This window comes from Engystomops pustulosus, unplaced genomic scaffold (assembly GCF_040894005.1).
Source record: "Engystomops pustulosus unplaced genomic scaffold, aEngPut4.maternal MAT_SCAFFOLD_132, whole genome shotgun sequence".
Classification (NCBI taxonomy): Eukaryota; Metazoa; Chordata; class Amphibia; order Anura; family Leptodactylidae; genus Engystomops; species Engystomops pustulosus.
Window position 1 is genome coordinate 9,604 of NW_027285013.1, and position 27,598 is coordinate 37,201.

Here is a 27,598-nt window from a genome sequence, read left to right on the forward strand (position 1 = left end):
AAAAAAAAAACTAGAATAAGAAGTAAAAAGAAGAGCAGTTCCTGCCATAGGCAGCGCACACCAGGATGTCAGTCAGTGTTTGGTTTACAATCTTTCATCCTGGTCATTGATGTCACTTAAAGAAGCGCAGAAAAGAACAGCAACAACATTCAGGCCCCAATGATCACCGGTCACAAAGGGGTTAATATTTATGTAATTTTCCCTTTTTCTATTTCGCAGATCCGCTCCTGACCCCTGACCTTTACAAGTCCTCTAACCTCCGACCTGTGAATGGCTCCTATAACCTTTGGTTGTTGTGTGATGCCGGAGCCCAGTCTGTCAGCAGCTTCCGCTTCTATAAGGACAATGAGGTCCTGTCCTGCGGTGACCCCCGCCTTTCCTGCAACGCATCCAGTCCCGTCCTCGACTTTAACCCCATCCTGGCCAGTGACACTGGAAATTACTCCTGCGCCATAGTGAACCCGGCCAGCAGCGCCCGGAGCCCGGATGTAGCCCTGGACGTGGCAGGTGAGAGTGGGGGGGGGGTCAGGGTCATCCAAGGTCATGTGGTGGACACTCTGATCACCATCCAAAATCTGGCTCCAGTACAATGATATCCCAAGTCACACTGGGGCAGATTTACTTACCCGGTCCTATCGCGATCCAGCGGCGCGTTCTCCGACGCTGATTCGTGTCTTCTGGTGATTCACTAAGGTCGTGCGCCCGATGTCCACCAGGTGTCGCTGCTGCGCTAAAGTCCGTCTGAGTTCACTGATATTCACCAAGCCGGGCCGGGTGCAGGTAAGTGCGTGTCATGCGACGCATTTTTTAAAAAAAAATACTGCGTTTTTTCCAAATCCGTCAGCCATGGCACCCGATTTCCGTTGCATGCATGCCGGCGCGGGTGCGCCACAATCCGATCGCGTGTGTCGAAAACCCGGCGGAATTTGGCGCAAATCGGAAATTTTCGGGCAACCCGAGGAAAAAGCACGATTCGGGCCCCGAATAAGTGACCCCCACTGGGTCCATTACAGTGATATCCTGGAGTAAGTTAAATTTTGGCCACATTTACATACCCGGTCCAAGCAGTTCACAGAAAGTGCATTGTCCAACTGGAATGCACAACTGCCACGAGTCACTAAGATCGTGCGCCCGATATCCTGCATGTGTCGCTTCCCCGCTCAGGTCCCAGGAGTTCACCTTCTTCTTCCTGGTGCATGTAGTGCATTGTCCGTGTATAATGCGCTGTGCGGGGAGTCACTAAGATCCTGCGCCCGATATCCTGCATGTGTCACTTCCCCGCTCAGGTCCCCGGAGTTCACCTTCTTCTTCCTGGTGCATGTAAGTGCATTGTCCGTGTATAATGTGCTGTGCGGGGAGTCACTAAGATCCTGCACCCGATATCCTGCATGTGTCGCTTCCCCGCTCAGGTCTCTGGAGTTCACCTTCTTCTTCCTGGTGCATGTAAGTGCATTGTCCGTGTATAATGTGCTGTGCGGGGAGTCACTAAGATCCTGCACCCGATATCCTGCATGTGTCACTTCCCCGCTCAAGTCCCTGGAGTTCACCTTCTTCTTCCTGGTGCATGTAAGTGCATTGTCCGTGTATAATGCGCTGTGCGGGGAGTCACTAAGATCCTGCGCCCGATATCCTGCATGTGTCGCTTCCCTGCTCAGGTCCCCGGAGTTCACCTTCTTCTTCCTGGTGCATGTAAGTGCATTGTCCGTGTATAATGCGCTGTGCGGGGAGTCACTAAGATCCTGCGCCCGATATCCTGCATGTGTCACTTCCCCGCTCAGGTCCCTGGAGTTCACCTTCTTCTTCCTGGTGCATGTAAGTGCATTGTCCGTGTATAATGCGCTGTGCGGGGAGTCACTAAGGTCGTGCACCCGATATCCTGCATGTGTTACTTCCCCGCTCAGGTCCCCGGAGTTCACCTTCTTCTTCCTGGTGCATGTAAGTGCATTGTCCATGTATAATGCGCTGTGCGGGGAGTCACTAAGATCCTGCGCCCGATATCCTGCATGTGTCGCTTCCCCGCTCAGGTCCCTGGAGTTCACCTTCTTCTTCCTGGTGCATGTAAGTGCATTGTCCGTGTATAATGCGCTGTGCAGGGAGTCACTGCGATCGTGCCCCGATATCCTGCATGTGTCACTTCCCCGCTCAGGTCCCCGGAGTTCACCTTCTTCTTCCTGGTGCATGTAAGTGCATTGTCCGTGTATAATGCGCTGTGCGGTGAGTCACTAAGATCCAGCGCCCGATATCCTGCATGTGTCACTTCCCCGCTCAGGTCCTCGGAGTTCACCTTCTTCTTCCTGGTGCATGTAAGTGCATTGTCCGTGTATAATGCGCTGTGCGGAGAGTCACTAAGATCGTGCACCCGATATCCTGCATGTGTCACTTCACCGCTCAGGTCCCCTGAGTTCACCTTCTTCTTCCTGGTGCATGTAAGTGCATTGTCCGTGTATAATGCGCTGTGCGGGGAGTCACTAAGATCCTGTCCCCGATATCCTGCATGTGTCACTTCCCCGCTCAGGTCCCTGGAGTTCACCTTCTTCTTCCAGGTGCATGTAAGTGCATTGTCTGTGTATAATGCGCTCTGCGGGGAGTCACTAAGATCCTGCGTCCGATATCCTGCATGTGTCACTTCCCCGCTCAGGTCCCTGGAGTTCACCTTCTTCTTCCTGGTGCATGTAAGTGCATTGTCTGTGTATAATGCGCTCTGCGGGGAGTCACTAAGATCCTGCGCCCGATATCCTGCATGTGTCACTTCCCCGCTCAGGTCCCTGGAGTTCACCTTCTTCTTCCTGGTGCATGTAAGTGCATTGTCCGTGTATAATGCGCTGTGCGGGGAGTCACTAAGATCCTGCACCCGATATCCTGCATGTGTCACTTCCCCGCTCAGGTCCCTGGAGTTCACCTTCTTCTTCCTGGTGCATGTGAGTGCATTGTCCGTGTATAATGCGCTGTGCGGGGAGTCACTAAGATCCTGCACCCGATATCCTGCATGTGTCACTTCCCCTCTCAGGTCCCTGGAGTTCACCTTCTCCTTCCTGGTGCATGTAAGTGCATTGTCTGTGTATAATGTGCTGTGCAGGGAGTCACTAAGATCCTGCCCCCGATATCCTGCATGTGTCGCTTCCCCGCTCAGGTCCCTGGGGTTCACCTTCTTCTTCCTGGTGCATGTAAGTGCATTGTCCGTGTATAATGCGCTGTGCGGGGAGTCACTAAGATCCTGCCCCGATATCCTGCATGTGTCGCTTCCCCGCTCAGGTCCCCGGAGTTCACCTTCTTCTTCCTGGTGCATGTAAGTGCATTGTCCGTGTATAATGTGCTGTGCAGGGAGTCACTAAGATCCTGCGCCCGATATCCTGCATGTGTCACTTCCCCGCTCAGGTCCCTGGAGTTCATATTCTTCTTCCTGGTGCATGTAAGTGCATTGTCCGTGTATAATGCGCTGTGCGGGGAGTCACTAAGATCCTGCGCCCGATATCCTGCATGTGTCACGTCCCCGCTCAGGTCCCTGGAGTTCATATTCTTCTTCCTGGTGCATGTAAGTGCATTGTCCGTGTATAATGCGCTGTGCGGGGAGTCACTAAGATCCTGCGCCCGATATCCTGCATGTGTTGCTTCCCTGCTCAGGTCCCTGGAGTTCACCTTCTTCTTCCTGGTGCATGTAAGTGCATTGTCCGTGTATAATGCGCTGTGTGGGGAGTCACTAAGATCCTCCCCCCGATATCCTGCATGTGTCACGTCCCCGCTCAGGTCCCTGGAGTTCACCTTTTTCTTCCTGGTGCATGTAAGTGCATTGTCCGTGTATAATGCGCTGTGCGGGGAGTCACTAAGATCCTGCACCCGATATCCTGCATGTGTCACTTCCCCGCTCAGGTCCCTGGAGTTCACCTTTTTCTTCCTGTTGCATGTAAGTGCATTGTCCGTGTATAATGCGCTGTGCGGGGAGTCACTAAGATCCTGCCCCGATATCCTGCATGTGTCACTTCCCCGCTCAGGTCCCCGGAGTTCACCTTCTTCTTCCTGGTGCATGTAAGTGCATTGTCCGTGTATAATGCGCTGTGCGGGGAGTCACTAAGATCCTGCGCCCGATATCCTGCATGTGTCACTTCCCCGCTCAGGTCCCCGGAGTTCACCTTCTTCTTCCTGGTGCATGTAAGTGCATTGTCCGTGTATAATGCGCTGTGCGGGGAGTCACTAAGATCCTGCGCCCGATATCCTGCATGTGTCGCTTCCCTGCTCAGGTCCCTGGAGTTCACCTTCTTCTTCCTGGTGCATGTAAGTGCATTGTCCGTGTATAATGCGCTGTGCGGGGAGTCACTAAGATCCTGCTCCCGATATCCTGCATGTGTCGCTTCCCCGCTCAGGTCCCCGGAGTTCACCTTCTTCTTCCTGGTGCATGTAAGTGCATTGTCTGTGTATAATGTGCTGTGCGGGGAGTCACTGAGATCCTGCCCCCGATATCCTGCATGTGTCACTTCCCCGCTCAGTTCCCAGGAGTTCACCTTCTTCTTCCTGGTGCATGTAAGTGCATTGTCCGTGTATAATGCGCTGTGCGGGGAGTCACTAAGATCCTGTGCCCGATATCCTGCATGTGTCACTTCCCCGCTCAGGTCCCTGGAGTTCACCTTCTTCTTCCAGGTGCATGTAAGTGCATTGTCCGTGTATAATGCGCTGTGCGGGGAGTCACTAAGATCCTGCGCCCGATATCCTGCATGTGTCACTTCCCTGCTCAGGTCCCTGGAGTTCACCTTCTTCTTCCTGGTGCATGTAAGTGCATTGTCCGTGTATAATGCGCTGTGCGGGGAGTCACTAAGATCCTGCGCCCGATATCCTGCATGTGTCGCTTCCCCGCTCAGGTCCCCGGAGTTCACCTTCTTCTTCCTGGTGCATGTAAGTGCATTGTCCGTGTATAACGCGCTGTGCAGGGAGTCACTAAGATCATGCACCCGATATCCTGCATGTGTCACTTCCCCGCTCAGGTCCCCGGAGTTCACCTTCTTCTTCCTGGTGCATGTAAGTGCATTGTCCGTGTATAATGCGCTGTGCGGGGAGTCACTAAGATCCTGCACCCGATATCCTGCATGTGTCACTTACCCGCTCAGGTCCCTGGAGTTCACCTTCTTCTTCCTGGTGCATGTAAGTGAATTGTCCGTGTATAATGCGCTGTGCAGGGAGTCACTAAGATCCTGCCCCCGATATCCTGCATGTGTCGCTTCCCCTCTCAGGTCCCTGGAGTTCACCTTCTTCTTCCTGGTGCATGTAAGTGCATTGTCCGTGTATAATGCGCTGTGCAGGGAGTCACTAAGATCCTGCACCCGATATCCTGCATGTGTCACTTCCCCGCTCAGGTCCCCGGAGTTCACCTTCTTCTTCCTGGTGCATGTAAGTGCATTGTATGTGTATAATGTGCTTTGCGGGAAGTCACTAAGACCCTGCGCCCGATATCCTGCATGTGTCACTTCCCCGCTCAGGTCCCTGGAGTTCACCTTCTTCTTCCTGGTGCATGTAAGTGCATTGTCTGTGTATAATGCGCTGTGCGGGGAGTCACTAAGATCCTGCACCCGATATCCTGCATGTGTCGCTTCCCCGCTCAGGTCCCTGGAGTTCATATTCTTCTTCCTGGTGCATGTAAGTGCATTGTCCGTGTATAATGTGCTGTGCGGGGAGTCACTAAGATCCTGCACCTGATACCCTGCATGTGTCGCTTCCCCGCTCAGGTCCCTGGAGTTCACCTTCTTCTTCCTGGTGCATGTAAGTGCATTGTCCGTGTATAATGCGCTGTGCGGGGAGTCACTAAGATCCTGCGCCCGATATCCTGCATGTGTTGCTTCCCTGCTCAGGTCCCTGGAGTTCACCTTCTTCTTCCTGGTGCATGTAAGTGCATTGTCCGTGTATAATGCACTGTGCAGGGAGTCACTAAGATCCTGCCCCGATATCCTGCATGTGTCGCTTCCCCGCTTAGGTCCCCGGAGTGCACCTTCTTCTTACTGGTGCATGTAAGTGCATTGTCCGTGTATAATGCGCTGTGCGGGGAGTCACTAAGATCCTGCACCCGATATCCTGCATGTGTCACTTCCCCGCTCAGGTCCCCGGAGTTCACCTTCTTCTTCCTGGTGCATGTAAGTGCATTGTCCGTGTATAATGCGCTGTGCGGGGAGTCACTAAGATCCTGCGCCCGATATCCTGCATGTGTCGCTTCCCCGCTCAGGTCCCTGGAGTTCACCTTTTTCTTCCTGGTGCATGTAAGTGCATTGTCCGTGTATAATGCGCTGTGCGGGGAGTCACTAAGATCCTGCTCCCGATATCCTGCATGTGTCGCTTCCCCGCTCAGGTCCCCGGAGTTCACCTTCTTCTTCCTGGTGCATGTAAGTGCATTGTCTGTGTATAATGTGCTGTGCGGGGAGTCACTAAGATCCTGCCCCCGATATCCTGCATGTGACGCTTCCCCGCTCAGGTCCCTGGAGTTCACCTTCTTCTTCCTGGTGCATGTAAGTGCATTGTCCGTGTATAATGCGCTGTGTGGGGAGTCACTAAGATCGTGCACCCGATATCCTGCATGTGTCACTTCCCCGCTCAGTTCCCAGGAGTTCACCTTCTTCTTCCTGGTGCATGTAAGTGCATTGTCCGTGTATAATGCGCTGTGCAGGGAGTCACTAAGATCCTGCACCCGATATCCTGCATGTGTCACTTCCCCGCTCAGGTCCCTGGAGTTCACCTTCTTCTTCCTGGTGCATGTAAGTGCATTGTCCGTGTATAATGCGCTGTGCGGGGAGTCACTAAGATCCTGCGCCCGATATCCTGCATGTGTCACTTCCCCGCTCAGGTCCCCGGAGTTCACCTTCTTCCTCCTGGTGCATGTAAGTGCATTGTCCGTGTATAATGCGCTGTGCGGGGAGTCACTAAGATCCTGCGCCCGTTATCTTGCATGTGTCTTCAAAACTTCAGCAACATAAAAAGGCGTCGCTGCAGACGCAGGACCTTTGCTTGCTGATGTCTTTCGTCAGTGGGCGGTCAGGGATGAGTTAACGGCAGACACGCACAGCAACAGGTTTCAGGCTGATAACAGCACATGGAGCGGTGGATTGGTTGGCAGTGGCAATGATTCCATTGAGCAGAAGAATTTAAGATGACCTCAGCCTTGATCCAGTGGTCAGAAGGCGTGCAGTAGGTGCCAGGTTGGCTCTGCTACTTGGGCAGCGATCCCTATGCAGAGATTTATCTCTCTGAAGAAACAAGGAAGAAAAATGTAGAAAAATCACCTAGAAGTTTGGAATTGGCTCCTTAAAGAGGAAGGAAATGTAAAGGTGGCATTAGAGAGCTTACTAGACCCTCTCAAGCCGACCAGGGAATTTAGTGATGACCCGTACACCGGGACATTACTTATGTAATCATCATATTCGTAAAGCACATGACACAGTTACATAGTACATGCACTTACATGGTCAGGAAAATCCAAAAACCAGCAGAATAGAGAACATCAATCTATACAAGAAGAGAAGGAAATGAAATATTTTCTACCATCTGTCATTTCTACATTTACATCCATTGGAGAGTATTAATGCTTTTGTATAATTTTTATTTCTTCAGTTCCTGTTTCCGGAGTGACTCTTCGCAGTAACGTCTCTGGTCCTGTCATTGCTGGGAAGGAGGCCGTGTCTCTCAGATGTTCTTCCTATGGCACAGATCTCAGCTACTCCTGGATGCTGGATGGATCTCCCTTACCTGATGACCCCCGATATAAGCTGATGGATAATAACTCAACCCTTGTGATCAGTCCTGTCATGAGGAGCGATGGAGGAGCCTTCTCCTGCAGAGTCTCCAACTATCTGAGCTCTGAAATTAGTAACAACATTTCCCTATCATGTGAGTATGTGTGTATCATGTAGACGGGTGTGTATTGTCTATAGGTGCAACTGGACCGGGCCCCGCAAGACGAGGGAAGGAGGAGGCTCCTAAACCTTTCTGGTTCAAAATCCCTGGACATGTTATGTAGAGACTCAGTATAAGGATCTTATGTAGACAATCTGTAGTATTCTACTTCCTGTACAACTCAACGATATGGATCGCTCAAGGCCTATAATGACACATGATCATCATGATTTCTATGTGTAAGGTTTTATGGAGTCAGTCGCTCATCACAACATCTGTGGAGGAGGAACAAACTGCTGCAAAGTGGAGTTAGTGGAGCACAGTCTCAGGTCACAGGTCACACATCATGAGTAGTGGTGAGCGGACCTAAGCCGCCAAGGGTCGTAATTAATCAGAAGTTTTGGTCCTGTTTCGGTCAAACATTTGCTTTCTGTCGTTAACGGCCATGATTGGCGCTGGCACGATCCATCGGGAACGAAGACTCAATGGCTGCCGCGAAATGGCACTGGTGACTTTGCCACAGGTAGTTAAATAGTTAACAACAAATTTCTAAAATTGCGACTTCTAACAGGCCCTCACATCACCAATGATGACAAGACTGAGCACAGCCATCAGAAGCTTCTTCCCTAGAAAATATTTTAAATCAAACTGAGATTTTAAGAGGTGAAGTTCTTCTGAAGCAGCACAAGGACCTGAGGCACAAGTGATGTAAAGGACCATAGATGCAGGGGTCACCTAAGGACTAAGCGCAGCAGATGGAAGACCCATCGTTCTCACTTCACAGTCCAGAGATGTCCAGCTGTGCCATCAGCTCAGGACTGGGTGGGACCAACCAGTGCTTGGAGAAGTCTGAGCCAAACGCCAAACTCAAACTTTTGGTTGAAGTCAGAGTCTGGTTCAGGGACCCAAACTCTCAATGTTCAGCAGGGACCGGAACACTTCACGTCCACTCAGCACTGGTCCAGGACAACCTTCTCATCACATTCAGAAATTGTCTGTAAGTGTAATGAGAAGAACTGATGGAGGTCACACCAGATATTTCTCTACACATATGATAGAGCAGGGGGTATGGACGTGTCCGGGACATCGAAGCACTAAAGTATAACGGCAGAATCCAGACGAGATGTAGGGTAGAGCCCTCCACCCTGCCCGGACCTCTCCTCATGACTTTAACATGAATGTTTCTACCTCCAGGGCTTCCAGATGGAGACATCCAGTGTGGAGCAGAGCGTTCAGGTCCAAGTTTTCGCTTTTACTGTTCATGGCCCGGAGGTAACCCAACCACTACTTTAATTTGGCGATACGGAAGCCTCGTCCAAAATGGATTTGATAGCATCACAGCCGACGTGCCACCCCACCAAGTGTCTCTGGGAAGGACGATGACCTGCGTTGGAAACCATGTTCAATCCAGCGCCATGTGCTCTCTGGTGATTGGTAAGAAGTGATACAGATGATAAAATATTCTGGGGGTTATTGAGTAGCATGGAGGGAGACCCCCGGCCGGGACCATATGATCAGAGACTGAACCCTTCAGGCTGGAGGACTCCTGCATGAGATGAGACATTCATTGTGATGTGTTGTAGGATTTATGGAGGTTTCCAGGTCATGGGGCTCACCCTTCTTATATAGGGGGGCATATTCAGAGCAGGTGAAAGGTCAAGGTGGGTATTAAAAACCGAGGGAACTGAAGATACAGAAAAGTGTGTGATGGGGATGACTAGGTCCAAGGATCTTCCAGCCGGTAGATCTCATGGGATTTTCCAAGAATCTAGTAAGTACCAATATTGCCACAAATAGGGATAAATGATGAGGGTTATGCTGTCCAAGGACTATTGATGCGCGGCTTATGTAAAAGATATAAGGACCTCTTCACAGATCTTCTGGAGTCCACGTCTCAATAGGTCAGAGAGGAGCCACATGATGTTGTATAGAGGTTTTGTGATGATATTCCTTGTTTAAGAGGAATTGATCGCTAGTTGAACATTTCTCATTTTGAGTGGGAGGTTTGAAGTTGTGATATTATTGGAGACCTGGTCCACCTCCTACTCATTGCTGGATATGTGCCGAGCTCAGGACAGTAACGCACTGCAAAGTGAACTCATGAATAGACCTCAAAGGCCAAGTACAGTCTTATTGATTGATGTCCACCATCTGCATCTATGATATCCCTGATATTCTATGTTCTCAGATGTTCCACAATCTCCTGGATTCATCAATGACACCATCACCACAGCCAAGAAGGGAAGCAGCAGCTTTCTATCCATCACTCTGAGCAGCGACACGCAGGAGACCCAGATCTTACCTGCAAAGTTCACCTGGACCCACCTGGACAGATCTGCATCTCCAATCCCCACCAGTGAGAATCTCTCCGTCATCTCAGACGACTTCTCATCAGTTCTCATCATTCGGCACATGAAGAAGGAGTTTGGTGGAAAGTTCATGTGTAAAGCTGAGAATTCCCTCGGAAGCAACTACTTTACATTCATCCTCGATGTGGAAGAAGAAGGTGAGGGGAGATTTCTGATCTTGCTTCTATGTAGATTAGCAGTAGACACGCAAAGGACCCTGAGGATACAGTTAGAGTTGGGTATAGACAGGGGGAGGGGCTCTGCGGTTATAGGACCTGCTGTTGTTGGACCCTTATATTGTGGCTATAAAAATTTATACACATGAAAAAGGAAAAAGAAGGCATGTAAGGAACAAAAATGATTCTTTATTGAGTATAATGGCAAAGGTTACAATCAATTAAAAACCCATCAAAATCCTCCCTAACGCCAAATAAAGGTGGCAAACTCAATACCCCACATATAATGTCATACATGTAAACAGAGTAAAGAAAGACTGGGGTGAGAAAACAATGATGGTGATAAATAACACTGATAGAGGTATACAAAGGTGAAGAAACAATGCAGCCCAGACAATGAATGTGTACAATTACATTACCAAAAGAATATTCCTGGCAAGGGAGAGCAGCTGCCCCACGTATCCCCCGTCATGCGGGCTTCATCCCCCATTTTTGTTCCCTACACACCTGCTTTTTCCTTTTTCATGTGTATAATTTCATCTCAGATGTGGGAACAACACTTAATATAAATCTTTATTACCCCAATTGCTTTATTTCGGCCATAAAAATTGAGATATTAAGGTTTTTTTCCCTTAGAAAAGTAATGACAATCCAAGGCCAGAAAGTAATGACAATCCAAGGCCATACCCTCTGGGGTAGTGGCAATAGTTTGGACCCTCAAGGATTCCCTCTGGGGTAGGGGCAAAAGTTTGGACCCTCAAGGATTCCCTCTGGGGTAGTGGCAAAAGTTTGGACCCTCAAGGGTTCCCTCTGGGGTAGTGGCAATAGTTTAGACTCTCAAGGGTTCCCTCTGGGGTAGTGGCAATAGTTTAGACCCTCAAGGGTTCCCTCTGGGGTAGTGGCAATAGTTTAGACCCTCAAGGGTTCCCTCTGGGGTAGTGGCAATAGTTTAGACCCTCAAGGGTTCCCTCTGGGGTAGTGGCAATAGTTTAGACCCTCAAGGGTTCCCTCTGGGGTAGTGGCAAAAGTTTAGACCCTCAAGGGTTCCCTCTGGGGTAGTGGCAATAGTTTGGACCCTCAAGGGTTCCCTCTGGGGTAGTGGCAATAGTTTGGACCCTCAAGGGTTCCCTCTGGGGTAGTGGCAATAGTTTGGACCCTCAAGGGTTCCCTCTGGGGTAGTGGCAAGAGTTTGGACCCTCAAGGGTTCCCTCTGGGGTAGTGGCAATAGTTTGGACCCTCAAGGATTCCCTCTGGGGTAGTGGCAATAGTTTGGACCCTCAAGGGTTCCCTCTGGGGTAGTGGCAAAAGTTTAGACCCTCAAGGGTTCCCTCTGGGGTAGTGGCAATAGTTTGGACCCTCAAGGATTCCCTCTGGGGTAGGGGCAAAAGTTTGGACCCTCAAGGATTCCCTCTGGGGTAGGGGCAAAAGTTTGGACCCTCAAGGATTCCCTCTGGGGTAGTGGCAAAAGTTTGGACCCTCAAGGGTTCCCTCTGGGGTAGTGGCAATAGTTTAGACCCTCAAGGGTTCCCTCTGGGGTAGTGGCAATAGTTTAGACCCTCAAGGGTTCCCTCTGGGGTAGTGGCAATAGTTTAGACCCTCAAGGGTTCCCTCTGGGGTAGTGGCAATAGTTTAGACCCTCAAGGGTTCCCTCTGGGGTAGTGGCAATAGTTTAGACCCTCAAGGGTTCCCTCTGGGGTAGTGGCAAAAGTTTGGACCCTCAAGGGTTCCCTCTGGGGTAGTGGCAATAGTTTGGACCCTCAAGGGTTCCCTCTGGGGTAGTGGCAAAAGTTTAGACCCTCAAGGGTTCCCTCTGGGGTAGTGGCAATAGTTTGGACCCTCAAGGGTTCCCTCTGGGGTAGTGGCAAGAGTTTGGACCCTCAAGGGTTCCCTCTGGGGTAGTGGCAATAGTTTGGACCCTCAAGGATTCCCTCTGGGGTAGTGGCAATAGTTTGGACCCTCAAGGGTTCCCTCTGGGGTAGTGGCAATAGTTTAGACCCTCAAGGGTTCCCTCTGGGGTAGTGGCAAAAGTTTAGACCCTCAAGGGTTCCCTCTGGGGTAGTGGCAATAGTTTGGACCCTCAAGGATTCCCTCTGGGGTAGGGGCAAAAGTTTGGACCCTCAAGGATTCCCTCTGGGGTAGGGGCAAAAGTTTGGACCCTCAAGGATTCCCTCTGGGGTAGTGGCAAAAGTTTGGACCCTCAAGGGTTCCCTCTGGGGTAGTGGCAATAGTTTAGACCCTCAAGGGTTCCCTCTGGGGTAGTGGCAATAGTTTAGACCCTCAAGGGTTCCCTCTGGGGTAGTGGCAATAGTTTAGACCCTCAAGGGTTCCCTCTGGGGTAGTGGCAATAGTTTAGACCCTCAAGGGTTCCCTCTGGGGTAGTGGCAATAGTTTAGACCCTCAAGGGTTCCCTCTGGGGTAGTGGCAAAAGTTTGGACCCTCAAGGGTTCCCTCTGGGGTAGTGGCAATAGTTTGGACCCTCAAGGGTTCCCTCTGGGGTAGTGGCAATAGTTTGGACCCTCAAGGGTTCCCTCTGGGGTAGTGGCAATAGTTTGGACCCTCAAGGGTTCCCTCTGGGGTAGTGGCAAGAGTTTGGACCCTCAAGGGTTCCCTCTGGGTTAGTGGCAATAGTTTGGACCCTCAAGGGTTCCCTCTGGGGTAGTGGCAATAGTTTGGACCCTCAAGGGTTCCCTCTGGGGTAGTGGCAATAGTTTGGACCCTCAAGGGTTCCCTCTGGGGTAGTGGCAATAGTTTGGACCCTCAAGGGTTCCCTCTGGGGTAGTGGCAATAGTTTGGACCCTCAAGGGTTCCCTCTGGGGTAGTGGCAATAGTTTGGACCCTCAAGGGTTCCCTCTGGGGTAGTGGCAAGAGTTTGGACCCTCAAGGGTTCCCTCTGGGGTAGTGGCAAGAGTTTGGACCCTCAAGGGTTCCCTCTGGGGTAGTGGCAATAGTTTGGACCCTCAAGGGTTCCCTCTGGGGTAGTGGCAATAGTTTGGACCCTCAAGGGTTCCCTCTGGGGTAGTGGCAAGAGTTTGGACCCTCAAGGGTTCCCTCTGGGGTAGTGGCAATAGTTTGGACCCTCAAGGATTCCCTCTGGGGTAGTGGCAATAGTTTGGACCCTCAAGGGTTCCCTCTGGGGTAGTGGCAATAGTTTGGACCCTCAAGGGTTCCCTCTGGGGTAGTGGCAATAGTTTGGACCCTCAAGGGTTCCCTCTGGGGTAGTGGCAATAGTTTGGACCCTAAAGGGTTCCCTCTGGGGTAGTGGCAATAGTTTGGACCCTCAAGTCTTACAACCATTTTATAAGGTGGAGAAGTGGAAAATATTTTTTTTAGATATCAATTAAGGTCCAAACTTTTCAAGTTTACAAGTACAAAAGGAAACTCAAAGTTTGTAATTTACAAGGACGCGTACAAAACTACAACCCAGCGGGGGGGGTCCACAGCTTCTGGGCTTAACCTCTAAAGATAAGGCCCTCAACTGTTCTTGTGCTTTACTTCTACAGAAATTCTGTCTGCGGGGGCCATAGCGGGGATAGTCATTGGCTCCATCGCGACTCTGGCGCTGATTGCACTCGTTCTTGTCCTTTCAATCCGAAAAAATGGAAAAAATTCTAAAAACATTGGTAAGACAAATGGAAATAGAAAACGTTTGAATAAAGATCTGGTGAAATGGTTTAGGTGAAGGGGAAATCTTGTACAGTTTCCCAAAAGGGAATCAGGAGCATCAGAAACATCATGTGACCTTTCCACAAGACCACCACAGAGACTTCACATAACCTCTCCACTACATGAGACCACCACAGAGACATCACATGACCTCTCCACTACATGAGACCACCACAGAGACATCACATGACCTCTCCACTACATGAGACCACCACAGAGACTTCACATAACCCTACACTACATGAGACCACCACAGAGACATCACATAACCTCTCCACTACATGAGACCACCACAGAGACATCACATAACCTTACCACTACATGAGACCACCACAGAGACATCACATAACCTCACCACTACATGAGACCACCACAGAGACACCACATAACCTCTCCACTACATGAGACCACCACAGAGACATCACATAACCTCACCACTACATGAGACCACCACAGAGACACCACATAACCTCTCCACTACATGAGACCACCACAGAGACTTCACATAACCCTACACTACATGAGACCACCACAGAGACATCACATAACCCTACACTACATGAGACCACCACAGAGACATCACATAACCTCTCCACTACATGAGACCACCACAGAGACATCACATGACCTCTCCACTACATGAGACCACCACAGAGACATCACATAATCTCTCCACTACATGAGACCACCACAGAGACATCACATAACCTCTCCACTACATGAGACCACCACAGAGACATCACAAGACCTCAGCACTACATGAGACCACCACAGAGACATCACATAACCTCTCCACTACATGAGACCAACACGGAGACATCACATGACCTCTCCACTACATGAGACCACCACAGAGACATCACATAACCTATCCGCTACATGAGACCACCACAGAGACATCACATACCCTCTGCACTACATGAGACCACCACAGAAACATCACAGACTGTAGGGATTAACAAACCCAAACCTTAAATTTGGTACTTGCCCCTGTTCCTTGATAAACCATCAAACCGTTTGGTACTTGACCTTGTACCTTGATAAACCATCCAACCGTTTGGTACTTGACCTCGTACCTTGATCAACCATCCAACCGTTTGGTACTTGACCCTGTACCTTGATCAACCATCCAACCGTCTGGTACTTGACCGTGTACTTTGATAAACCTTCCATCCGTCTGGTACTTGACCTTGTAGTTTGAGAAATCATCCAACCGTCTGGTACTTGACCGTGTACCTAGACTAACCATCCAACCGTCTGGTACTTGACCGTGTACCTAGACTAACCATCCAACCGTCTGGTACTTGACCGTGTACCTAGACTAACCACCCAGCCGTCTGGTACTTGACCGTGTACCTAGACTAACCACCCAACCGTCTGGTACTTGACCGTGTACCTAGACTAACCACCCAACCGTCTGGTACTTGACCGTGTACCTAGACTAACCACCCAACCGTCTGGTACTTGACCGTGTACCTAGACTAACCACCCAACCGTCTGGTAATTGACCGTGTACCTAGACTAACCACCCAACCGTCTGGTACTTGACCGTGTACCTAGACTAACCACCCAACCGTCTGGTACTTGACCGTGTACCTAGACTAACCACCCATAAACAGACTGGGAAACTAAATGTTTGGGTAATGTGGGAAGGCCACAGCGTTTATTAACAACTAAGATAAATTATTAAATAACGTTATAAATTAAAACATTTCCCAACTTGCTAGGCCCGCTTGGCATCTTCAAAATCTTGAGAACCAACTTCGCCCGAAATGGCGGCTGCGGCCCTGCAGCCGGCATGTGGGCATCTTCCAGCGCCTTAGGACCTGTGTAACTTCCGCCTTCGCTGTGACGTCTGTAGGAAAACAGAAGGAAACAGCCAGAACCAAGGAAAGAAGAGCTGAAAAGAAATAATTCTGAGGGCAGGGTGGGAGGGTGACTTCTCGCCTCTTCGGTCCAGGGGGCAGAAGGAAAGAGGCCCCCCCCACGTGCTCTCGGACTTTATAAAACCACCGGGCGGGTCCTTACCCGCCCCCAAACACCGCCTCCTGTGACCTCACACAGGAGGAGTAAAGGGGCAAGCCCCACCAGCCTACCAGAAGGCTTGAAACCACCCCCTACAGTCCTCAGTCCCTTCGCTATTTGCTTTGGGGCTTGTTATAACCTCTCCACTACATGAGACCACCACAGAGACATCACATAACCTCTCCACTACATGAGACCACCACAGAGACTTCACATAACCTCTCCACTACATGAGACCACCACAGAGACATCACATAACCTCTCCACTACATGAGACCACCACAGAGACATCACATAACATCTACACTACATGAGACCACCACAGAGACATCACATAACCTCTTCACTACATGAGACCACCACAGAGACATCACATAACCTCTCCACTACATGAGACCACCACAGAGACATCACATAACATCTACACTACATGAGACCACCACAGAGACATCACATAACCTCTCCACTACATGAGACCACCACAGAGACTTCACATAACCTCTGCACTACATGAGACCACCACAGAGACATCACATAACCTCTACACTACATGAGACCACCACAGAGACATCACATAATCTCTCCACTACATGAGACCACCACAGAGACACCACATAACCTCTCCACTACATGAGACCACCACAGAGATACCACATAACCTCTCCACTACATGAGACCACCACAGAGACATCACATAACCTATCCGCTACATGAGACCACCACAGAGACATCACATAACCTATCCGCTACATGAGACCACCACAGAGACATCACATAACCTCTGCACTACATGAGACCACCACAGAAACATCACATAACCTCTCCACTACACAAGATCACCAAAGAGACATCACATAACCTCTCCACTACATGAGACCACCACAGAGACATCACATAACCTCTCCACTACATGAGACCACCACAGAGACATCACATAACCTCTTCACTACATGAGACCACCACAGAGACATCACATAACCTCTTCACTACATGAGACCACCACAGAGACATCACATGACCTCTCCACTACATGAGACCACCACAGAGACATCACATAACCTCTCCACTACATGAGACCACCACAGAGACATCACATAACCTCTTCACTACATGAGACCACCACAGAGACATCACATGACCTCTCCACTACATGAGACCACCACAGAGACACCACATAACCTCTCCACTACATGAGACCACCACAGAGATACCACATAACCTCTCCACTACATGAGACCACCACAGAGACATCACATAACCTATCCGCTACATGAGACCACCAAAGAGACATCACATAACCTCTACACTACATGAGACAACCACAGAGACATCACATAACCTCTACACTACATGAGACCACCACAGAGACATCACATTACCTCTCCACTACATGAGACCACCACAGGGACATCACATAACCTCTCCACTACATGAGACCACCACAGAGACATCACATAACCTCCTCACTACATGAGACCACCACAGAGACATCACATAACCTCTACACTACATGAGACCACCACAGAGACATTACATAACCTCATCACTACATGAGACCACCACAGAGACATCACATAACCTCTACACTACATGAGACCACCACAGAGACATCACATAACCTCTCCACTACATGAGACCACCACAGAGACATCACATAACCTCTCCACTACATGAGACCACCACAGAGACATCACATAACCTCTACACTACATGAGACCACCACAGAGACATCACATAACCTCTCCACTACATGAGACCACCACAGAGACATCACATAACCTCTCCACTACATGAGACCACCACAGAGACATCACATAACCTCACCACTACATGAGACCACCACAGAGACATCACATAACCTCTCCACTACATGAGACCACCACAGAGACATCACATAACCTCTCCACTACATGAGACCACCACAGAGACATCACATAACCTCTCCACTACATGAGACCACCACAGAGACATCACATAACCTCTCCACTACATGAGACCACCACAGAGACATCACATTACCTCTCCACTACATGAGACCACCACAGGGACATCACATAACCTCTCCACTACATGAGACCACCACAGAGACATCACATAACCTCTCCACTACATGAGACCACCACAGAGACTTCAAATAACCTCTACACTACATGAGACCACCACAGAGACATCACATAACCTCTCCACTACATGAGACCACCACAGAGACATCACATGGCCTCTACACTACATGAGACCACCACAGAGACATCACATGGCCTCTACACTACATGAGACCACCACAGAGACATCACATAACCTCTACACTACATGAGACCACCACAGAGACATCACATAACCTCTCCACTACATGAGACCACCACAGAGACATCACATAACCTCTACACTACATGAGACCACCACAGAGACATCACATAACCTCACCACTACATGAGACCACCACAGAGACATCACATAACCTCTCCACTACATGAGACCACCACAGAGACATCACATAACCTCTCCACTACATGAGACCACCACAGAGACATCACATAACCTCAGCACTACATGAGACCACCACAGAGACATCACATAACCTCTCCACTACATGAGACCACCACAGAGACATCACATAACCTCTCCACTACATGAGACCACCACAGAGACATCACATAACCTCAGCACTACATGAGACCACCACAGAGACATCACATAACCTCTCCACTACATGAGACCACCACAGAGACATCACATAACCTCTCCACTACATGAGACCACCACAGAGACATCACATAACCTCACCACTACATGAGACCACCACAGAGACATCACATAACCTCTCCACTACATGACAATCTTGATAAAAGCTTCCGTTGAAGCTGATACGTAACACTATGGAATAAAGTTCCCGGATTCTGTTTCACTATTTTGGGGATCTCCTATTTCTTTCTTTTGATATTCACATGGAATTTTGTCAGTTTCTGTCTGGGGGCAGCCATAGATTTATCCTTTTTGATATTTTCTGGCTGTTCTGCTGTGGATTTTTTATTTATATATATAAAGCGGGGAAGGAAAGGATTTAGTCAGACACCAGATAAGATAAGAGAGGCCGGTAATTACATAGAACCTCAGCTATGAGAGACACATTGGGGCTCATTTACTTAGGGGCCGGCGGACGCATTTTCGTCAGGTTTCCCGACTATTTCCGTTTTGCGCCGAATTGCCCCGGGACTTTGGCGCACGCTATTGGATTTTGGTGCATCGGTGCCGGCTTGCATGCGACAGAAAACGGGGGGCGGGCCGTGGGACAACCCGACGGATTCAGACAATGCGCGGGATCTAACATTTAGTATTGTGTCACAAGACATGCACTTACATGCACCAGGAAGAGGAAGGTGAACCCCGGCAGACCTCGTGGCAGAAGCGACGGATGCAGGAACTTGGGCGCACGGACCTTAGTGAATCACGGCAGACACCACACCGCGGGATCGCGTCAGGACCAGGTAAGTAAATGAGCCCCAATGAGAAAACAAAATCAGAAAATCACATTGGGGGTCATTTACTAAGGGCCCGATTCGCGTTTTCCCGACGTGTTACCCGAATATTTCCGATTTGCGCCGATTGTACCTGAATTGCCCCGGGTTTTTGGCGCACGCGATCGGATTGTGGCGCATCGGCCCCTGGCATGCGCGCGACGCCGAACGAAAACCCGGCGTATTCGGAAAAACCGCATTTTAAAAAAAATTGTGTTGCGAAAATTTCACTCACCTTCATCCTGGATAGGCCGGTGTATTTCGAGGCATTCCAGCGGACTTCAGCGCAGCATCACCACCTGGTGGACGTCGGAGGAACTGCTTTGATGAATCCCGGCCGGACCTGAATCCAGCGCAGAGAACGCGCCGCTGGATCGCGAACGGACCGGGTAAGTAAATCTGCCCCATTGTCTGATTATTAAATAATTTTTTTGCAAATTATGGTGGAAAATAAGTATTTGGTCAATGAGAAAAAAGAGAAAAGTTCCAGGTCTGTGAGAGGCAGAAATCTCTCTTGTTTGCAGGGGACCAAATTTTCGACGATAATTTGCAATGAAAATCATAATCAGACGATGAGATTTTCTGGTCACATTTTGTCTCATAGTTGAGGTTCCTCCTGTGATGTCTCTTACCGCTCTCTCCCCTCCGCACTGTATATACCGTATACTGCTCTTCCATATGATGATGTGCTCGGATCTCCAGATTTATGTCCTTGTCGTGTGTCAGATTTATGTGAATGATTTTCCTGCTCCTTCCATGTTTTTGGCGTCTTTCAGATGATAATCCTCAGTCTGCAGTAAGATCCAATCCTTATACCGGATCTCCTTGCGGCCGCACAGAACCTTGTCCTCCGGTGCCGGTAGGTGTCCCTCACTCATCGGATCAGTCCAGATCAATATTGTGTTATAAAACCTCTCTCTACTCTTTACTTTCTAATCTCAAGTTTTACAAAATCCTAATTCTAAGAAATAAGAATAAGTGTATCCCTGGATCCAGACTCGTAGAATCCTTACTCTACCCCTGGGACGTAGTGGAGACAATCCCCGATATGTATTTCTAGGGGCCGTCTCCTGCCCGTAGCCTTTATACTTCCAGCCCCTCAGATCAGGGATGAAACATCTTTCTTCCACTTTTTTCTTCAAGCGCAACCTTTTACCTACAAGAAATTCTCCCCCAGCGTCACTTCTCTGGTGGAAAATCATGGAGGCAAAGTCTTGATTGGTGATTTCCCACTTCCAGTAAGGACTGTAGTAAGGTCCGGGGACTTGGCGGCTCCATGTGTGACACTCTGCACCGGGCACACAGTCACACGAGCAGGAGCTATGGAGTAAGAGGAGGTTGTCTCCTGCTATACGTTACTATGGCAGGACCATCAGACTGTCCATGGGACCAGCTCCTCATAGAGTGGAGTCCATGTCTGTATCATAGGGGTGACCCAAACTAATGCTCCTCATACACTCCTGGAGTTCTTGCTCAATGGACTTAGTGGGATTGATCACTCTACTCGCCCCTATCTCAGATATCCAGGTAATAAAGTTCTTTTTCCACATCCCAGGATCCATAATACTGCTGTATTTCATCCCGCAGCAAGTGGGGACATTAGGCCATTATATTGTGTTACACTGAACGTGTAACTCGAAAGAACTAATCTTTAATTTACATTGTATGTGTAACATTTTGTATCTTTCCTGAGGCTTTGCAGGCTGTGATTGGCTGGTTTCAGCAGAATATTCCAGAACAGGTCAAAACTATAAATAGAGACCTTGTCTGGGGCTCCGGTCTTATGTTTTTTCACTTATCGTCTGTTCTGAGATAATTCTGATTGCTAATTGTCATTCTGTTAATGTGACTTAGCTGACTCCGCCCACTAGAGATTAGGCTGCGGAATCAATGGAACATTTCCAAAACCTAGGTAAAAGACCTAGGTAAAAGACCTAAATGTTACTGCCCCTCCCAAAAATAATCCCAATATCAACTGATGTAGATTGCCGAGTGCGGCGCTCAGTAGTCTCCGTCACCTCCAAGGATATGAGCGGGGAAGCCTTTGAATTGGGTCTAACTTGCTTTGTGGGAAAACCCCTTAAAGGGTTTCTTTGAAATATTAATTGTATGGTGGAAATCTATTACTACATTAGTAAAGCTCTAAAATATCCACATTCCTTAGATGGTGTGGGAGGAGTTGTGGGAGGAGTTGAGTTGTGAGAGGAGTTGAGTTGTGGGATGAGTTGAGTTGTGGGATGAGTTGAGTTGTGGGAGGAGTTGGGTTGTGGGAGGAGTTGGGTTGTGGGAGGAGTTGGGTTGTGGGAGGAGTTGGGTTGTGGGAGGAGTTGTGGGAGGGGTTGAGTTGTGGGAGGGGTTGAGTTGTGAGAGGAGTTGAGTTGTGGGATGAGTTGGGTTGTGGGAGGAGTTGATTTGTGGGTTGAGTTGTGGGAGGGGTTGAGTTGTGGGAGGAGTTGAGTTGTGAGAGGAGTTGAGTTGTGGGATGAGTTGAGTTGTGGGAGGAGTTGAGTTGTGAGAGGAGTTGAGTTGTGAGAGGAGTTGAGTTGTGGGATGAGTTGAGTTGTGAGATGAGTTGAGTTGTGGGATGAGTTGGGTTGTGGGAGGAGTTGTGGGAGGGGTTGAGTTGTGGGAGGAGTTGAGTTGTGGGAGGAGTTGAGTTGTGGGAGGAGTTGAGTTGTGGGAGGAGTTGAGTTGTGGGAGGAGTTGGGTTGTGGGAGGAGTTGGGTTGTGGGAGGAGTTGTGGGAGGGGTTGAGTTGTGGGAGGGGTTGAGTTGTGGGAGGAGTTGAGTTGTGGGAGGAGTTGAGTTGTGGGAGGAGTTATGGGAGGGGTTGAGTTGTGGGAGGGGTTGAGTTGTGGGAGGAGTTGAGTTGTGAGATGAGTTGGGTTGTGGGAGGAGTTGAGTTGTGGGAGGAGTTGTGGGAGGGGTTGAGTTGTGGGAGGAGTTGAGTTGTGGGAGGAGTTGAGCTGTGGGAGGAGTTGGGTTGTGGGAGGAGTTGGGTTGTGGGAGGAGTTGTGGGAGGGGTTGAGTTGTGGGAGGGGTTGAGTTGTGGGAGGAGTTGAGTTGTGGGAGGAGTTGAGTTGTGGGATGAGTTGAGTTGTGGGATGAGTTGAGTTGTGGGATGAGTTGAGTTGTGGGAGGAGTTGAGTTGTGGGATGAGTTGGGTTGTGGGAGGAGTTGTGGAATGGGTTGAGTTGTGAGAGGAGTTGAGTTGTGAGAGGAGTTGAGTTGTGGGATGAGTTGGGTTGTGGGAGGAGTTGAGTTGTGGGAGGAGTTGTGGGATGGGTTGAGTTGTGGGAGGAGTTGGGTTGTGGGAGGAGTTGATTTGTGGGAGGAGTTGAGTTGTGGGAGGAGTTGAGTTGTGGGAGGAGTTGTATTTTTCAGTGGCAACATTTATAAGGTTTCTTTTAATTTATTGAAAAACGTTTATTTGTTTTCAGGTAGATTGTAAATAAATGTAATTCCTGCAGTGACTTGAGCATTTTATTTATTATCGGCCCATCATGCAGCGACCCGTCCCCTCCGGGCCGTTAGGATTATGGTGATATCTGGTTTATATCACTTTATATTAATGATTCTCTGAATAAAAAAATTCTAAATCAACCAACTTTTGTACCATCAGGTCCTGAGTTTTGTTGTAGATGTAGAAGGTTTATATTTGTCGGGTGATTCCCGATGTGATAGAAGAGTTATTGTTATTGTATCGCGAGTACAATACAGGAGGGAGCGATTGGTTGCTGTCAGAATAGGAAGAATACAGGGGTCATGGGGGGGGGGGGGTCTATTAAAGGGGTTGTCCTGGATTTTCAAAAATTGTAACATTGTAAAAAACCCAAACTTGTACTTCCTTCCTCCGCGCCTCCCGTCCTCCCGCGCCGCCCGCCAGTGCCTCGCCCTGTTTACAGACGCTCCCAGCTGAGAGATTCAATGGTGGAACAGGAATACGGCCACGGGAATATGGGAGACGGGAGCGACGGAGGAGGTAACTTTTTAAAAAGTTTTTTACAGCCCCCCCCCCCACCCCCCAGCAGACAACACATTTCTGCCTGGTGTTTTGAATTGTTGTCTAATTATTCCCCCTTAGCGCGGCCGCCGCCGGCACAGAACCCGGTTATTACAAGATTGTCAGGGGGAGAGGGGGAAACCAAAGACCACGGCTGTTCCCATGTCTCCTAATGCTCTGTGTCTTCTCTATTTGCAGGTGGATCCCACCTATGAGGTAAGTGCCCCCTGTGTTATTTCTTACATCAACTATTATGGAGATAATGCCCCCCCCCGCCCGTGTCTTGTGTAATAGATGATGGGTAAAATCCTCATATACTGCTGTACTGTAGGATCAATCAGACAACGTGAGGTTAAAGTACCCTGGGGGGGGGGCTGAAAAATAGTAAAAAAAAGTAAATTCAATTCACCCCCCAATCCCTAGAACTGATATAAAAATAAACAGTAAAGATCATCAACTTGTCAGGTTTTCCCATGTCCCAAAATGTTTGATCCAGCGATACAAAATAACGGTTATTTCCGACATTGAAACCTGTAAATACATTTGCGCCTAAGTGTCCAAAACTCCACTTTTCTCTCATTTTGTAACATATAAAAGTAATAAAAAGAGAACAAAAGTTCAGATAGTCTCCAAAATGGAAGCAAATAAGACGTCAGCTCATTCCGCAATTAATGTCGCCTCGCACCGCTCCGAGCAGAAAAAGTTATTAGCGGCAAAAGATGGATAAATGCAGCGTCCCCGCGATCGCACCGACCCAAAGGATACCGGAGACGCCTCATTTGGGCTCAGGGTAAAAGCCCAAGCAAGTGCGTTTTATCACCAATTTCACCACATTTGGAAGTTTTCACTCACTTCCCAGGACACGGCCTGGAATATTTTATACCGTCACTGCGAAGTGCGATTAGTAACACAGAAAAGACTGGACTCTCACTGCCTGAAATGTAGCTCCTCCGTTTTCAGTGCGGCTGAGAAACAATGGGGCACATTTACTTACCCGATCCAGAGGAGTTCCCGAAAGTGCATTGTCCGTGCATAATACGTTGTGCCGCAAAGAAGATCTTGCGCCCGAATGTGTCGCTTCCCCGCTCAGGTCCCCGGTGTTCACCTTCTTCTTCCTGGTGCATGTAAGTGCATTGTCCGTGTATAATGTGCTGTGCGGGGAGTCACTAAGATCCTGCACCCGATATCCTGCATGTGTCGCTTCCCCGCTCAGGTCCCCGGAGTTCACCTTCTTCTTCCTGGTGCATGTAAGTGCATTGTCCGTGTATAATGCGCTGTGGAGGGAGTCACTAAGATCCTGCCCCGATATCCTGCATGTGTAGCTTCCCCGCTCAGGTCCCCGGAGTTCACCTTCTTCTTCCTGGTGCATGTAAGTGCATTGTCCGTGTATAATGCGCTGTGCGGGGAGTCACTAAGATCCTGTCCCCGATATCCTGCATGTGTCACTTCCCCGCTCAGGTCCCCGGAGTTCACCTTCTTCTTCCTGGTGCATGTAAGTGCATTGTCCGTGTATAATGCGCTGTGTGGGGAGTCACTAAGATCCTGCCCCGATATCCTGCATGTGTCGCTTCCCCGCTCAGGTCCCTGGAGTTCACCTTCTTCTTCTTGGTGCATGTAAGTGCATTGTCCGTGTATAATGCGCTGTGCGGGGAGTCACTAAGATCCTGCGCCCGATATCCTGCATGTGTCACTTCCCTGCTCAGGTCCCCGGAGTTCACCTTCTTCTTCCTGGTGCATGTAAGTGCATTGTCCGTGTATAATGCGCTGTGCGGGGAGTCACTAAGGTCGTGCGTCCGATGTCCTGCATGTGTTGCTGCCCCGCTCAGGTCCCCGGAGTTCGCCTTCTTCTTCCTGGTGCATGTAAGTGCATTGTCCGTGTATAATGCGCTGTGCGGGGAGTCACTAAGATCCTGCACCTGATATCCTGCATGTGTCACTTCCCTGCTCAGGTCCCCGGAGTTCACCTTCTTCTTCCTGGTGCATGTAAGTGCATTGTCCGTGTATAATGCGCTGTGCGGGGAGTCACTAAGGTCGTGCGTCCGATATCCTGCATGTGTTGCTGCCCCGCTCAGGTCCCCGGAGTTCACCTTCTTCTTCCTGGTGCATGTAAGTGCATTGTCCGTGTATAATGCGCTGTGCGGGGAGTCACTAAGGTCGTGCGTCCGATGTCCTGCATGTGTTGCTGCCCCGCTCAGGTCCCCGGAGTTCACCTTCTTCTTCCTGGTGCATGTAAGTGCATTGTCCGTGTATAATGCGCTGTGCGGGGAGTCACTAAGATCCTGCACCTGATATCCTGCATGTGTCACTTCCCTGCTCAGGTCCCCGGAGTTCACCTTCTTCTTCCTGGTGCATGTAAGTGCATTGTCCGTGTATAATGCGCTGTGCGGGGAGTCACTAAGGTCGTGCGTCCGATATCCTGCATGTGTTGCTGCCCCGCTCAGGTCCCCGGAGTTCACCTTCTTCTTCCTGGTGCATGTAAGTGCATTGTCCGTGTATAATGCGCTGTGCGGGGAGTCACTAAGATCCTGCACCCGATATCCTGCATGTGTCACTTCCGCGCTCAGGTCCCCGGAGTTCACCTTCTTCTTCCTGGTGCATGTAAGTGCATTGTCCGTGTATAATGCGCTGTGCGGGGAGTCACTAAGATCCTGCGCCCGATATCCTGCATGTGTCACTTCCCCGCTCAGGTCCCCGGAGTTCACCTTCTTCTTCCTGGTGCATGTAAGTGCATTGTCCGTGTATAATGCGCTGTGCGGGGAGTCACTAAGATCCTGCGCCCGATATCCTGCATGTGTCACTTCCCCGCTCAGGTCCCCGGAGTTCACCTTCTTCTTCCTGGTGCATGTAAGTGCATTGTCCGTGTATAATGCGCTGTGCGGGGAGTCACTAAGATCCTGCACCTGATATCCTGCATGTGTCACTTCCCCGCTCAGGTCCCCGGAGTTCACCTTCTTCTTCCTGGTGCATGTAAGTGCATTGTCCGTGTATAATGCGCTGTGCGGGGAGTCACTAAGATCCTGCACCCGATATCCTGCATGTGTCACTTCCCCGCTCAGGTCCCCGGAGTTCACCTTCTTCTTCCTGGTGCATGTAAGTGCATTGTCCGTGTATAATGCGCTGTGCGGGGAGTCACTAAGATCCTGCGCCCGATATCCTGCATGTGTCGCTTCCCCGCTCAGGTCCCTGGAGTTCACCTTCTTCTTCCTGGTGCATGTAAGTGCATTGTCCGTGTATAATGCGCTGTGCGCGGAGTCACTAAGATCCTGCACCCAAAATCCTGCATGTGTCGCTTCACCGCTCAGGTCCCTGGAGTTCACCTTCTTCTTCCTGGTGCATGTAAGTGCATTGTCCGTGTATAATGCGCTGTGCAGGGAGTCACTAAGATCCTGCGCCCGATAACCTGCATGTGTCACTTCCCTGCTCAGGTCCCTGGAGTTCACCTTCTTCTTCCTGGTGCATGTAAGTGCATTGTCCGTGTATAATGTGCTGTGCGGGGAGTCACTAAGATCCTGCGCCCGATATCCTGCATGTGTCTCTTCCCCGCTCAGGTCCCTGGAGTTCACCATCTTCTTCCTGGTGCATGTAAGTGCATTGTCCGTGTATAATGCGCTGTGCGGGGAGTCACTAAGATCCTGCGCCCGATATCCTGCATGTGTCGCTTCACCGCTCAGGTCCCAGGAGTTCACCTTCTTCTTCCTGGTGCATGTAAGTGCATTGTCCGTGTATAATGCGCTGTGCGGGGAGTCACTAAGATCCTGCGCCCGATATCCTGCATGTGTCACTTCCCCGCTCAGGTCCCCGGAGTTCACCTTCTTCTTCCTGGTGCATGTAAGTGCATTGTCCGTGTATAATGCGCTGTGCGTGGAGTCACTAAGATCCTGCACCTGATATCCTGCATGTGTCACTTCCCCGCTCAGGTCCCCGGAGTTCACCTTCTTCTTCCTGGTGCATGTAAGTGCATTGTCCGTGTATAATGCGCTGTGCGCGGAGTCACTAAGATCCTGCA

At 49.8% G+C, this 27,598-nt stretch overlaps 1 protein-coding gene across 1 annotated transcript in view; it reads left to right on the forward strand.

Moving 5' to 3' along the window:
* Positions 1–219: 219 nt before the first annotated feature.
* LOC140108458 (cell adhesion molecule CEACAM1-like) overlaps positions 220–27,598 on the forward strand; it is a gene marked incomplete at its 5' end in the record, with an annotated part of 96,172 nt that continues 68,793 nt past the window's right edge. Inside the window, 7 exons of the mRNA XM_072131748.1 lie at positions 220–507; positions 7,582–7,857; positions 9,058–9,297; positions 10,052–10,369; positions 13,888–14,007; positions 20,367–20,449; positions 23,791–23,808. Of these exons, the coding sequence (XP_071987849.1) occupies positions 220–507; positions 7,582–7,857; positions 9,058–9,297; positions 10,052–10,369; positions 13,888–14,007; positions 20,367–20,449; positions 23,791–23,808 (1,343 nt within the window). The remainder of the gene's footprint in view (positions 508–7,581; positions 7,858–9,057; positions 9,298–10,051; positions 10,370–13,887; positions 14,008–20,366; positions 20,450–23,790; positions 23,809–27,598) is intronic.